This window comes from Orbicella franksi, chromosome 12, assembly GCF_964199315.1.
Source record: "Orbicella franksi chromosome 12, jaOrbFran1.1, whole genome shotgun sequence".
NCBI lineage: Eukaryota > Metazoa > Cnidaria > Anthozoa > Scleractinia > Merulinidae > Orbicella > Orbicella franksi.
The window spans coordinates 25,374,677-25,390,157 of record NC_138156.1 but is presented as its reverse complement, the minus strand read 5'-3'; the positions used below and the strand labels follow the sequence as shown (position 1 = coordinate 25,390,157).

General features: G+C 37.6%; 2 protein-coding genes across 5 annotated transcripts in view; both read left to right on the top strand.

Moving 5' to 3' along the window:
* LOC145464280 (uncharacterized) overlaps positions 1-15,481 on the top strand; it is a 212,611-nt gene that overhangs the window by 43,376 nt on the left and 153,754 nt on the right. The window lies entirely within an intron of this gene.
* LOC145464282 (protein NLRC3-like) lies at positions 1,418-13,211 on the top strand. Of its 2 annotated transcripts, none has more exons than XM_081448125.1 (2): positions 1,418-1,942; positions 9,399-13,211. In XM_081448125.1, exon 2 carries the CDS (start codon positions 9,429-9,431, stop codon positions 12,360-12,362), a length of 2,934 nt encoding a protein of 977 aa, XP_081304251.1. In that variant the 5' UTR covers positions 1,418-1,942; positions 9,399-9,428; the 3' UTR covers positions 12,363-13,211. The 2 variants fall into 2 exon arrangements, with proteins under 2 accessions (XP_081304251.1, XP_081304250.1); XM_081448124.1 differs by having other exon boundaries at positions 1,418-4,581.

Below are 15,481 nucleotides of genomic sequence, written 5' to 3'. Positions count from 1 at the left end.
CATTAGAGGAAGTTTTCAGCAAGGTGGCAATTTTAAAAAGAATCATATTTCTTAGATAACATTCTCTCTCGCTCTCACTAACTGCTCCTGGGTCTCGACGAGATCGCAAAAATTCACAAGTGATACTGATTTGTCGCTCGTCTATTTTAGCCGTTTGCAAAAGACAATAAAGGGTACATTTTTTCTTCTCTCTTCTCTTGGTGAAAGCTGGAAGTCAAATTTATAAATAAATGTTCATAGTCTAACGTTTGAACATCAATAACATTACCAGTGTTTCTTATCATTTCAACTGCCACGAATTTACAGTTGATCAGACAAGTTACGCTACATTAACGACACGTTCACAAACTTTTCTGCGCTCAATTTCACTTTAGCTAAATGTCCAAAACTTCGTAGTGTCTGTTCGTTTTATACTGTTATGCTATCAACGGAGTTGTTCAACTCACGTGTTGGACTTATCGACTATAACCTTTTGCACCAGGAATTCATAAATTGTGATCATATCATAATTCATAAACGACTTAACCACCTACTGAACTCTTCGACAAACTTTCCAGTATTTTATTGATGCCTGAGTATCCGAGATAAAACAACTAGCCAAGACCCACGCCAGCCGTGAAAAAAGAATACTAAATGGTAATTTTTCGCAAGAAAGGTCCGTTTCTATTTACTTTGAAACCATGGGAAATGGAAAACAGACGCGCCCAATATAATGCGGGGTACAAAATTGGTGTAGCATGTCTAATTAAACCGTCAGTAACACTATTGCCAAATCTGCCCAAAGAAATACGATCTTATTAAGTCAGTGATGTTCAAACATTAGTGTTTTTATGTTTCTTTCTAGCTTACGCTTGAAAAAAAAAGCATGCTTTCAAATTTATAAACACAGGCTTCTTGCTTAAAAGAGCTCATCAGTATTCAAGCGTGACAAAGACACAAGAGGGTTCTTAGTAATTAACCAAAGTGAATTCGAGCGCAATAAATTTGGTTTAATAGCATACTGCTTCATTTTAAAAGCAAAACAGATAATAGACGAGCCCAATATAATGGGTACAAAACTGGTGTAGCATGTCTAATTAAAGCGTCAATAACACTGTTGCCAAATCTGGCTGAAAGTAAAGAAACACGATCTGATGAAGTCAATGATGTTAAAATATTAGATTTTCAAAATTTATTCCCTAAGTTCTTTTCTAGTTTACGCCTGAAGAAGGACTTGTATTTTCAAATCTGTAAAAACAGCTCATCAGTATTCAAGCGTAAAGCTGATGTATTTGGATGTCTCATAAAGTTTAAAACAGTCCTTGTAGACATTAAGTAAGATTGCTTTTTTTAATGTTTCTCCGAAAACTTATTTTCCTCATCACAGTTTGATACAACTCTTATAATTTTAGAGAAGGAATGTCTAATTGCCGGTAGGTCTATCTTTCTATTTCTGGAGGAGTTTGTAACTATATCTTTACTGTTTTTTCCATGTGCTCCGCTCCCAAATCTTAGAATTCGAACCAATTATCGATAATCAACATTACCTGGATATCGAGAAAGGTTCGTCAGATGGCATAAATACACTAACGCGTTCTTTATCAGTTATGCATTATTATCATGGTCTATAGACTCTCTATAGTCCTCAGGGCTGTGTATTAAATAGCTCTCCCTTGTTCTCCGTAATGTTTTGTAAGTGAGAGCCACGCTCCAGGAAAAGTAATAGTGACTAGATGTCAATTCAATTCTCAACAACTGGTTCCTGTTTAATTGCGGCTTTCTTTGAGACTTCTAATTGCCAACGAGACAGCAAACTACATACTATTTTTAGTGGACGTCACCCGCCCCTCGCGTCAAGCGGCGCCTGCATCTTTGTTCTCCACGCACACCAATTGCTCTCTCACTGTGAATTTCTCTCCGTATTGCTGCTGGAGTCCTGCTGTCTCTGTTTCTCTGACATCAGGTGAGAATACAGGCTTGTTTTTTCAGTATTTTAAAATGTAAAGTGCTAATGCGGATAGAGTTTAAGTTTCTCGTTTCTGTGCTTGAAAGTCGTTGCCATTTGGAAATATTTGGAAACGTGTTTGTTGCCTAGAGGAATTTTTTTTTTTGGCGAAAACTGACATAATGGTCATAATGGCAACACTAGTTGCCCATTGCTATAAACGTACAAAACTTTCCCACGGAGAGAATGAAACTGTTTTGATTAAGCCAAAGATCGATCACTTTTGAATTCTTATAAAAGTTGAGTTCCAAACTGTCTGAGGCTTTTAGATCTGTTCTGAGACTGATATATTCTTTAGACTGAGGAGAAATGAACAGTAACCGGTAGCTTTTGATATGTAATCTAGCGGCTTTTATAGTCGGTGATCAAGGTCCGAGCAAATGAACACGAAGACAGACCAGCACACACTGAGACAGTTTGTGATTTGTTGGTAATAAGTTTCCCCTTGCAACCAATCCTTGACTTTCATGTTTGTTAATTGGCATCGAAATCAGGGCAACCAACACCCGGTTAAGCAGAGAAGAAGCTATTTCTCAAAATTCTTTTCCTTTTCTACCATAAAGTGACCTTGATGACATGATTTCATCTTAACAACAACTTTCCGTGATTGGATTCGAGTTGCACGATAGGAACTTGAAGGAGTAATCTATTTCTTAAGTATGGGTGGAAACTACTGCAAAACTACGTACGTCGAATGTTTAACATGATTATGATTGACTCTTAGCTTTTATTCATATTCAAACATTACTTTGAAGTTTTATGCAAATAACAATTAAGAGGTGTAAACTAAAGCACTCTGTTCAAAAGCACAAGTGGAAATCAAACCAACATAAATGAGTTCTTAGGAATTAGCCAACGTGAACTCCAGCGCCGATAAATTTTATTTCATCGCATACTGCTTCATTTCAAAAAAAAAAAAACAGATCATAGGCGAGGCCAGTATAATGGGTAGAAAACTGGTGTAACATGTCTAATTTTAAGTGTTTTAGAAGCAGTTGCGAAATCACAGCAGTTCAACTAGAGAGATACCATCTGAGGAAATAACAAACCATTGTTCAGTTGACGTCATCCGCACCTCGCCTCAGGTGGTGCCTCCATCTTTAGTCTCCACGAAATCAAATTACTCTTCCAAGTTTATTGCTGCTATTTTTTTTTCTTCTGACATCTGGGAATGTAGATTTTTTTCTCTGTATCTTGAAACAAAAAGTGCTAGTCTGGATAGAGTTTTTAAGGTGTAACCAACATGTTTGGCTAGAGAAGAAGGTATTACAAAGAGTTCATTCTTTAACCACCAAGCGCAACCATGGCATTAATTATTGCAACAACGTTTTGATTGATTAAATCATTGAAACGTGAAACGTGAAAGAGTGCTCTAATTCTTCTATATGGGTGAACACTCTTCCAAAACTACATATATGATTATGATTGACTCTTGGTTTGTATTCATAGGCAATTGATAAAGACTAGAACTTGAGATAAATCGGTCAAAAAGCTACACTTGTTCGGTGCGGAAAATTTCATTGCAGTTTTATGCAATTAAAGATCAGGTTTTGTCTCTGCAACAAATTAACTAAAGCACTTTGTTCATAGAAAACAGTGAAAGACAAATGGACGCAACAGAGTTCTTAGGAATTAGCCAAAGTGACCTAGAGCGCAATAAATTTTGTTTTCTCGCATACCCCGTCACTTTAAAAGCAAAACAGATCATAGACGAGCCCAATGTAATGGGTACAAAATTGGTGTAGCATGTCTAATTAAACCGTCTGTAACACTGTTGCCAAATCTTGGCTGAAAGTAAAGGAACACGATCTGATAAAGTCAATGATGTTACAACGTTAGATTAATAGCATTAATTTTTCAAGTTTGTATCTAGCTTACACCTGAAGAAGGACATGTGTTTCCAAATTTGCAACTCGCGCTAGCTGCTAAAAAGAGCTCATCAGTATTCAAGCGTGAAACCGACCCATTTGGATGTCTCATAAATCTTGAAACTGTCTTCTTATGCAATAATTGAAATGTTTTAGTTGAAATCGTTCTCCGGAAACTTATTTTCTTCATCAAAGTTTGATGCAACTCTTAAACATTTTACAGAAGGAATGTGTAATTGCCGGCCAATTTATCTCTCGATTTAAATCTCAGTAGCTAAAAGTATCGAAAAACAACATCTTCAGCGTATCAAAAATGTTCGTCAGATCCCAGCATGAAGACATTAACTCGTTCTTCCCATGTATCAGTTATAATGGTCTAATGTTTTTAGGGCTGTGTTTCAAATAGCTTTTGCTCTGTTTACCGTAATGTTTGCTGAGAGAGCCACGCCCCAGAAAGAGGAATAGTGATTACATACCAGTCTAATTCTTGACAACTTGTTCCTGTTTAACAGCGGCTTTCTTTGTGAACGTTTGAGAATCTTCTGATTGCCAAGGAGATAGCAAAATAACAAAACATTCTTTAATCGACGTCATCCGCCCATATAGTCCCGTCGTCTCTGGGATTGCCTTCATTTTTAGTCTCCAAGCTAGTACTACACTTCCTTTCTTGCTGTGAATCTCCCAGTGTATTGTTGCTGTCTTCCATTTCTTTGACATTTATGAATGCAGGTTTGTTTGTCTTTATTTTAAAACGCAGAGTGCTAATCTGGATAGAGTTAGTGTAGTGTTTTAGTTCTTCAAAAGCGTTGCCGTTTGGTTACTTTTGGACGACGATCAAACGTGTTTGTTGACTCGAGAAGTTTTCCGTTATCACTTACAAACATTGGCATAATGGCAACACCAGTTGTTAGCTCTTTTATTAAGCATTGCTGTGCTATTACATTGGTTGTGTTTGCCCATCCGCTATCAACACAACTCTTCTACGAAGCTAAGAGAGTTGTTTTAGGCTTTATCGATCACCTTTGAATGCTCAAAAAAGTTGAGTTCGAAAAACGCCTAACGCTTTCAGAATTGGGGAGATAATATTCTTTAGAGCGGTCAAGCAAAATGAACAGTAACCGATAGCTTTTGATGTTTAATCTAGCGGATTTTGTAGTCGGGGATCACTATCTGAGCAAATGAACATGAAGACAGACAAGTTCACACTGAAGACAGTTTGTGATTTGTTGGTAATAACTTTCACCCCTTTACTGCCAGTCATTGAGTTTCATTTCTGTCAATCGTCATCGAAATCAGCGTGACCAACACCGCTGAGCAGAGAAGAAACTATTTCTCAAAATTCTTGATTTCATCTTAACTACAGTTTTCTGTGACTGTTTTCGAGTCGCATGATAAGAACTTGAAGGAGTAATCTTTCTTAAGTACGGGTGGAAACTACTGCAAAACTACGAACATCGAATGTTTAAACTGATTTTGATATACTCTCAGTTTGTATTCATTGGTATTTCATAATACTCTAGGAAATGCGGTTAAAATTGAATAGTCTGAAAAGCAAACATTTGGCGAAACTTCGATTGCAGGTTAATACGAATAAAATTTAGACTTAATGTTTTATCTCCGTAACGTAAAAACTAAGGCGTTCTGTTCAAAACCAGAAGTGGAAATCAAACCAACATAACTGAGTTCTTAGGAATTAGCCAAAGTGAACTCTAGCTCTGATAAATTTTATTTCATCGCATACTGCTTCATCTCAAAATCAAAACAGATCATAGACGAGGCCAATATAATGGGTAGAAAACTGGTGTAGCATGTCTAATTTTAAGTGTTGTAAAAGTAGTTGCGAAATCACAGCAGTTCAACTCAAGAGACACTATCTGATGAAGTCAATGACGTTAACTAACTCGGTCTCTATGTTATGTATTATTATCATGGTTTTTAGTCAGCAGAACTGTGTTTAAAAATAGCTTTGTTTTCTTTACCGTACTGTTTGCTAAGCGAAAGCCACGCCCCAGAAAAAGTAGTAGTGATTAATTTTCAATTAATTTCTTGACAACTGGTTCCTTTTTAATAGCGGCTTTCTTTGAAAACCTTCGAGAAACTTCTCATTGCCAAGGAGACAGGAAATAACAAACCATTGTTCAGTTGACGTCATCCGCCCCTCGCCTCAGGCGGTGCCTCCATCTTCAGTCTACACGAAATCCAATTACTCTTCCAAGTTTATTGCTGCTATTTTTCTTTTTCTGACATCTCGTTGAATGCAGATTTTTTTCTCTGTATTTTAAAACGATAAGTGCTAGTCTGGATAGAGTTTTTAAAGAGTTCATTCCTTTACCATCAAGCGACCCAGCTGATGGCTTCATTTAATTATTACAGCAACGTTTTGATTGATTAAATCATTGAAACATGAAAGAGTGCTCTAATTCTTCGGTATGGGCGAACAGTCTGGCAAAACTACATACATAATTGTGATTGACTCTTGGTTTGTATTTATAGACAATGGATAAAGACTAGAACTTGAGAAAAATCAGTCAAAAAGCTACACTTGTTCGGTGAAAATTTCATTGCAGTTTTATGCAATTAACGCTCAGGTTTTGTCTCTGTAACAAATAAACTGAAGCACTTTGTTCATTGAAAATACTGAAAGACAAATGGACACAACAGAGTTCTTAGGAATTAGCCAAAGTGACCTAGAGCGCAATAAATTTTGTTTTCTCGCATATTGCTTCACTTTAAAAGCAAAACAGATCATAGGCGAGCCCAATGTAATGGGTACAAAACTGGTGTAGCATGTCTAATTAAACCGTCAGTAACACTGTTGCCAAATCTTGGCTTAACGTAAAGGAACACGTTCTGATAGAGTCACTGATGTTACATCGTTAGATTAATAGCATTAATTTTTCAAGTTTGTATCTAGCTTACTCCTGAAGAACGACATGTGTTTCCAAACTTGTAACTCGCGCTAGCTGCTAAAAAGAGCTCATCAGTATTCAAGCGCAAAACCGACCCATTTGGATGGCTCATAAATCTTCAAACTGTTTTCTTTTGCGATTCTTAAAATGTTTTAGTTGAAATCGTTCTCCGAAAACTTATTTTCTTCATCAAAGTTTGATGCAACTCTTAAACATTTTACAGAAGGAATGTGTCATTGCCGGCCAATTTATCTCTCGATTTAAATCTCAGTAGCTAAAAGTATCGAAAAACAACATCTTCAGAGTATCAAAAGTGTTTCGTCAGATAATAATAATTCCCGCATGAAGACATTAACTCGTTCCTCTCATGTATCAGTTATAATGGTCTAATGTTTTTTGGGCTGTGTTTCAAATAGCTTTTGCTCTGTTTACCGTAATGTTTGCTAAGAGAGAGCCACGCCCCAGAAAGAGGAATAGTGATTACATGTCAATCTAATTCTTGACAACTTGTTCCTGTTTAATAGCGGCTTTCTTTGTGAACGTTTGAGAATCTTCTGATTGTCAAGGAGACAGCAAAATAACAAAACATTCTTTAATTGACGTCATCCGCCCATATAGGCCTCTCATCTCTGGCATTGCCTTCATTTTCAGTCTCTAAGCTAGTACTACACTTCCTTTCTTGCTGTGAATCTCCCAGTGTATTGCTGCTCTCTTCCATTTCTTTGACATTGTGAATGCAGGTTTGTTTGTCTTTATTTTAAAACGCAGAGTGCTAATCTGGATAGAGTTTAAGTGCAGCGTTTCAGTGCTTCAAAAGCGTTGCCGTTGGGTAATGTTTGGACGTCGATCAAACGTGTTTGTTGACTCGAGAAGTTTTCCGTTATCACTTACAAACATTGGCATAATGGCTACGCCAGTTTTTAGCTCTTTTACTAAGCACTGTTGTTCTATTACATTGGTTGTGTTTGCTCATCCGCTATCAACACAACTCTTCTACGAAGCTAAGGAAGTTGTTTTAGGCTTTATCGATCAATTTTAAATGCTCATAAAAGTTGAGTTCGAAAAACGGGAAACGTTTTTAAAATTGTTGAAAATATATTCTTTAGAGTCAAGCAAAATGAACAGTAACCGATAGCTTTTGATGTGTAATCTAGCGGCTTTGAAAGTGGGGATCACTATCTGAGCAAATGAACACGAAGACAGACCAGTTCACACTGAGTCATTTGTTGGTAAATACAGTAAGCCAACAGTAAGCCAAGTGTTGCCTTTACTTCCAATCATTGACTATCATCTGTTTGTTAATCGGCATCGAAATCAGGATGACCAACACCGTTGGAAAGAGAAAAAGCTTTTATTTGGCAGCATGATTTTGTCACTTCAACAATTTTCTGTGATTTGATTCGAGTCCCATGGCAGACGGGGGGGCAGGGTAAGGAACGAAAACTACTGGAAAACTACATACGCCGAATGTTCTTGGTTTGTATTCTAAGGTAATTGGTAGAGACTAGAAATTAAGATGAAAAATTAATCAGAAAGTCAAACGTTTTGTGGAAATATGATGGCCTTTTTATGTAAATAACAATTAGACTTTAAGTTTCGTCTCGGTACCACATAAACTTAACCGCTCTGTTCACATACAGCAGTGGAAGAGAAACGGGAAGCTCAATATTGCAGACTTCTTGATTTTAAAACCAAAACAGATAACAGAAGTGCTGCTCAACTGTCACTTGCAGGGTGGCGAAATCATAGCAGTTGGACATATTTATTGTCATGGTCTGCTGTCCTCAGGGCTGTGTTTCAAATAGCTATTTTTGCTTTGCTTACCGAAATCAGGTTTGCTAAGCGTCAGGCAGGCCCCAGAAAACGGTTATTGTGTCTTAAAGACAGCTGTTCGTCTCGTTTTTTTTCAGTGCGCCTTTCTTGACTTAAATTGTATATATGACTTCAACAATTTTTTTTCGATTGAAACAAATCCGTACTGTGTAAGTTTCTAAGGGTACACCTCGGAATTATACTAAACATTCTGACTTGTAAACATCTGTTTAATGTAAAATTTGAATTAAAACAAGCACAACTAGTTTTCTAAATTTTAAAAACATAACTCGGATTTACACCGTAAAAATCGGGATTTTAAACATCACTTAGTGCACAACTTATGTTTTTACCACAAAATTGGACTTGTTTTCTTTCTAAAAACACGAGGATTTTTTACTGCAAATATCCGAATTGTTTAATTTCTAAATACGCAATTAACTCTTTCCTCTGATAAATATTGAAACTCACGATGAGCTTGTGTTCTTATTGCGGCACAGTTCAGTGTGCCAGAACATCTTCGGTTGTATTGTTGTTTGTATCTTTTCATACTACTGAAATGTTAAACCGGGCAATGGAATTAAAAAACCGGCTTTGGACTCAAATGGCCAAAATAAAAACAACAAAAACAAAAAAACAAAAAAACACTCTAAGAGCGTTTCGCCTCAGTCTAAAAATAAGACTCTCTTACAGAAAAAAGACAGAGAAAGAGAGAGAGAGAGAGATTAGGTGAAACCGGCTTCGTGACTAAATACAATGCAATAATATGCGAAGTTCAATTCATTTCCACGCCACATTCTAATCAGTGATGTTACTTTCAAACAGATCCATTGAACGAGAACTCTCATATACAAAATGGAACATCTCAAGGACTTGCTGACGCCTAAAACCTTCAACAAGATCAGTTACGTAGCAGTTATTTGTTGGATCGTTTATGGAGTAATCCTGCTCGGCATCTTTGCAGAAATGGAGAACAGTGACAGTTTCCGCTGTGAGGCGAAACTTGAAAAGATGGACGTCGTCCGAGGAAAATGTTCGGATCAGTACAACAAACAATACAACAAATCTGGTATTCCTGTATATGGATTTGTGATTGCTAATTTTACTCTCATCGGCATTGTATGTGTGATCTACTCCCAAGTTGTAAAGTCAAGAGTCGATGAGGTGGAAGCCAATCGCCAGAGACCTGATGCTGAAAGTCCCAACAACGACGACAACAGACCTAAACGCAGGCTGATTGTGGCGTATTTTTGTCAACTTGCCGCCAGATTTGCGATAGGAATTATTTTTATAGTCCTACAGACTCGAGTTCTTTATCCTGACAACTTTCCCTCCGACTTTCATTGCCAAATAGCAGCAGCAAGTCACGCGGCGAATGCGTCATCAACCAGCAACATTCAGAACAGCACCATGTACGAGTGTCACAATCAAGAAGCAACAAAGAAAACTTCCTGGATGAATGCCGTGACTGTCGGCAATAGTGTATTAGCGCTTATTATTCTAATTGAGATCATCTATATCTTGGCACTACGAGTAAAAAAAGGAAAGGAATTTCTCAAAGATTCCCAGTTCCTGGCAGCTTTTCTTCCCACTCACACACGTCAAGAAGGAGAACCCTTATTACCAAGACAACCTGAAGATCAAACACCTGAGCAACTTTCACTGATCGATGAATTCATCAAAAGCCTGAAGAAAAGTATCGTAAAATACACGGAGGAACCTTCAGATCTCAAGGCCCTGTTTCAAGGAAAGCACGGTGAAGGCAAAAGAAATAAAGATCTCAAGTTAGATCGTATTTACACTAAGTTAGTTCTTATTCCAGACAGAGCGAAATATGACTTCACGGGGAATAGAAAGGAACAACTCAAAGTTTACCCCAAGTCAATGGAAAATGTTCAACCAGTATTACGAGAAGATATATTTGCTGATGAAAACAAGAAAATCCTTATCGTTGGTCGCCCCGGGATAGGAAAAACTTTGTTTTTAACTAAGTGGATCAGGGACTGGGCATCAGGGAAAGCGTTAAATGATTTTGACTTTGTTTTTTTCCTGAAGTTCCGCCAATTCAACTCCGTGGCAGAACTGAGCCTTCGTGATCTTCTATCAAGATCACAATATTCAGAGACAGAATGCTTCAGTGATCAGGTTTGGAATCACGTGCTTAAAAATCCCGAGAGAGTTCTAATCTTTTTCGACGGTCTGGACGAGCATCTAAATAGGTCAAGTGTCGCCAAACCGTCCGATTGCAACAATGGGGAAAAACAAATGCCTCTCTCTGCTCTCTTCTACAACACAGTGAAAGGAAATCTCCTCCCCGGAGCACGCGTTCTGACCACTACCAGACCCACTGCCGTGGCAGACGTTACAAATCTTCATTTCGACAAAACAATTGAAATCCTTGGCTTTGCATCCGAACAAGTTGAAGAATACGTGGAGAACTTTGCGAAAGATGCAGTGGAAGACGTAGCGAACGCAGGAAAGAAATTATGGGAGCACATCAAGACGAATATGAACATATTCTCACTCTGCTATATTCCTGTGAACTGCCTGATAATTTGCTCATGCTTGTTGCAAGTTCTCAAGTTCCACAGCGAAAAGGGTTTAACTGGTGTTGGCCTCCCAACAAGCCTCACAAAAATTTACCAAATATCCATGAAATTTTTCTTCTTCCGGCACGACGAGCAGTATCGCGACGAAGACCCCCGTCGAGAGGACATTAACTCAAAAGATTTACCTCCTGAAGTGGAAATGAAAATCAAGCCACTGGCCAAACTTGCTTTCGATGGGCTGACGCAAAAAAGACTAATCTTTGGACAAAAGGAAGTCCCCGAGGATTTGGTTGACAGCAGCCTTTTTCATCGGCTACCAGATCGTAAACCTGACCCCTTCACGGACGAAGCTCAATACTGTTTCATTCACCTCACCATGCAAGAGTTCCTCGCAGCCAAGCACATAACCGAAACCATGAAAGGAGAAGAATTGAGAAGATTCGTTGCTGACCACATCGACAATGGTGAATGGCAACTCGTGTTGCAGTTTGTCGGTGGTCTACTTGGTGAGCAGTCCATCGACATATTTACCGACCTTCTTCCTAAGACAACAGAGGAGAAAGATGAACGCGAGCTGTTTTACGATTCATTGACGGGACACAAATTTACCTGTTGGCCGACTGACAGCGAAAAAGATTTAGCGGTGACATTAATGAAGTGTATCTACGAAACCAATGAATCAGGTTCAGTTGTTCAAAGTAAATTAGAGGAGATTGGCTTTAATGCTGTAGATTTTAGTTTTTGTCGCCTCGCACCTGCTGACTGTACAGCAGTGGTTCATTTTCTTAACAGCGTTCAACAAATTTCGCTCATAAATTTGTCCTATAATAACATTGGCTCGTTGGGTTGTGTAGAGATTGTAAAGTTGTTTGACAATAGTAATTGTCAATTACGGGGCTTAAACCTCATGGAAAATAACATAGATGATGAAGGTGTAAAGCAGTTAAGTAATGCTGTTATAAATAGTCAATTAAGCAGCTTAAACCTCAGTAGCAATGAAATAACAGATGAAGGTGTAAAGCAGTTAAGTAATGCTGTTATAAATAGTCAATTAAGCAGCTTAGACCTCGGTAGCAATAAAATAACAGATGAAGGTGTAAAGCAGTTAAGTAATGCTCTTGTAAATAGCAATAAGTTACGCAGCTTAGGCCTCTGGGGGAATCTTGAAATAACAAATGAAGCTAGACACGAAATTCAACAGGCTAATCCGAATTGCGAGGTCATCTTTTCACTTATTTAGAAATGATTGCCATTGTCTTTCAACAAACTTAATCGAATAAACAAACTGCTAGGATTGTAGTTGTTGTGTAACCGAGTGCAGAAAACAAAACAGAAACTCTGTAAAATACAAAATTCCATGTAAAACAGTTTTTCATCGCAGTGACTTGTGCTTTAGGATACGAATCATGTTAAATGAAGATTTTCTGAGCTTAAATGAAGTAGCCTGACAACTTCATTACAAGGTGCTTAGATAAGATGTATTTTTGTGTTTGTAATTTGACATTCAAACACATCTTGTGTAAGATGTGGTTTTACGGAGTTTTTGAAAAAATAAATGTCACTCGCTACTAAATAAAAGAGAATAAGCTTAAATGTAACTCAACTTGAAAACAACACAAATTTCTCAGGCAAAACACTTTAATGAGCTACTAAAGTCAAAGGAAAAATGATACAAAAAGAAAGATAAATGACATGACGGTTAGTCTTAGCTGTTTTTTTCGCCGGTAAGAATTCCAGTGCTTCGGCTTATCTTCATACGCCATGTTTACAACAAAATTGTCTTTCAACTCCGAGGACTTCAAGCGGACGTAGCTTTTCACCTTTGAAAGTATTACTCTCTTAACAAACACGGCTCAAACAAGTGCGAACAGAATTTTCTGGTCTTTCCCACAAGCGTGAAACTGGCAAACTGAATGAAAAAACAACAGTTGACAACACTTGACTGAGATGTAGGATCGAAATTAACCAATCAAAAACTTGTTGTGTTTCCTGAGAGGTCCTCCTCGTGAGTTGAAAAACAACTGGCGCGCTCAAAAATACACAAAATGGCTGGACCATTAAAAATCAAGGGAAGCGATAGTTCAGTGAATTCATGAGTTTTTTTCCTATCCATAGTTCGGTACAAAAATGTCTTCTTCGGTGCACAAGCTCTGTAGAATCTATATAAAAGTGAGATAAATTTAGATCTAAATATGATCCAGTTTCCTTGCAAGGAAAATTACAAATTTTGGAGCTTACTTTTCCTCACACCTGTCCTCCCTTTGTTTCTAATGGTCCAGCCCTTTATTAAGATAGTGGACTTAGTTAATAATTACATGCCAATCTCTTTCTATTAACTAGATAAATATGCCTGATATGAGGAATCGACTGAATTTGAGACATTCGTAGTAGTTTAAATTATCACATCCTTGTATTCCTAAATATATATTTTAACTGTATAATAGTTATTGTAGAATAGTGACGAACTTTTAGTACCAAGAGGAACTTTTAGTATCTCACAATTACTTGATGAGATTTAGCTTAAGTCACCAACTATATATGTAATTAAGTGGAGTCAAGGTCCTGTTTCTATTAAATGTTTATAAGGAAGTTCTTTGTGGTGGTCACTTAACAAACAGACCCAGACCTCCCAACTCTCCCGGTTTTCTCAGGAGTCTCCAAGTTTTTCATCAAATCTCCCGGAACTACATACCATGGGTCTTTTTAATTTTTTTTTCCATTGATTTCGTTATTTTCAAAATGTCGGGAATGTTCGGAAGGTCTTGGGGTGATTTTTGGAGAGTATTCAGACATTGTCGAAAATTTTATTCTTACAATGCAAAGATTTCTAGCCATCTCCAGGTTTTTGTACTCTGGGGGTTGGCAGGTATGCAGACCACACTTTTCTATAGTCTACACTTTTATGTTGTTGTTAAATGTTCGAAACTGAAGTGGAACCACAAGCCACAGTTGAGCTGTTTCACTGCTAAGCTTTGAACATTTCATGACATTAACTCTATGGTCTATAAATAAGAGTGTAGACTATGGAAAAATGTGTTGATTTTGTATTAAGAATGAACAAAAAAATTATACGGCAAATTTGAGTGAAAATCAGTGTGAAATTGCATACAAGGGTGATAATTTTTATCAACCTCCAGTCAGTTTTCTTTCTTCTTGCTCCCATGTTGGCCAATATAATATATTGAGATCACACAGAATGAAGATCACCAGAATACCCCTGTTCCCTCCTGGGTTACTGTATTTACTCAACTGAGCACCCAAAAAGCCGTAGCAAAATCTCCAACCTTATGACTTCAGAGCTGTTTTATGCACAAATTCTTATTATGAACAGAGGTTCCCTTCATACAAGAAGTTTCAGGTGAATACACCTCTTTGTCTTTAAATACCGGTTAACTAAAAATGGCTGTGCGGGCCTGGAAAGTTTGTGGGGCTTTTGAGAAACTGACCCTTGGGCCTTGGATTACAATGATTTTCAGTTTGAAATGACTACATTTAGCTGTTAACTTTATCTGTTTCCATTTACAAAATTGCCATCAGGTTTTTTCAAGAGCACCACTCTCAAATAAGTGCTGCCCCTAAATGCTAGTTTTCAGTAGTGATGAAGTTGGAGTTGTAATCCAAAGTGTAGAGCGGTATCATCCAGTGAAAACCAAACCGACAGAGTCGGAAACAGAACTCCCATTCCACTTATGACTCTGTCGCTTATGATCCAGTGAAAACCAGATTATTGAAGTCAGAAGCAGAAGCGGTAGAATAAAGCAATCACAATTTTTGATTCCAGGCCTTGTAGTTTGTCGGTTGTTCCTCTTCTGCTTCCAACTGAAAAAAATGAAAACTTGATTCTTCGGACTTTAATTCCATCGAGCTTATGACTCTGCTTATCACTCTGATTTTAATTTTCACTCGGCCATTAGCACTCTTACGACTCCAGCTACGACTCCGACTCCATCAGTCATGAAAACGAGCCTTAAAAAACACAGCAACTCTAACACTAAATATTTAAAGACTGCTGCGGAGAGGAAATATCATAGTCAGTGTCTAACATAACAGATATATTGGGAGACAATAACTTCATCAACTACAGTTTATCACTGGCATTGCTCAGCTTTATTTACTTACAACATGTTCACACATTTGAAGAGGTCGAAAGTTAATGCCAAACAATAAAACAGTACACTCTACTATAGTGGAATCCAAATTTCTCAAATCCTCAGTTTATTATATCTGCTGATGAAATTAATTGAAATAAAAAACCTTTTATCAATTGATTTGATCCACTTGAACACTCAAATTTTAAGAAAGGTGTAATCCGCATTCAAGCCTAGTTATCCACACAGCTGGTGCTATTTTAATTTCTGT

Bases quoted from the DNA above. Each gene is read 5' to 3' on its own strand.
- LOC145464282 (XM_081448125.1), top strand. From the start codon at position 9,429: ATGGAACATCTCAAGGACTTGCTGACGCCTAAAACCTTCAACAAGATC.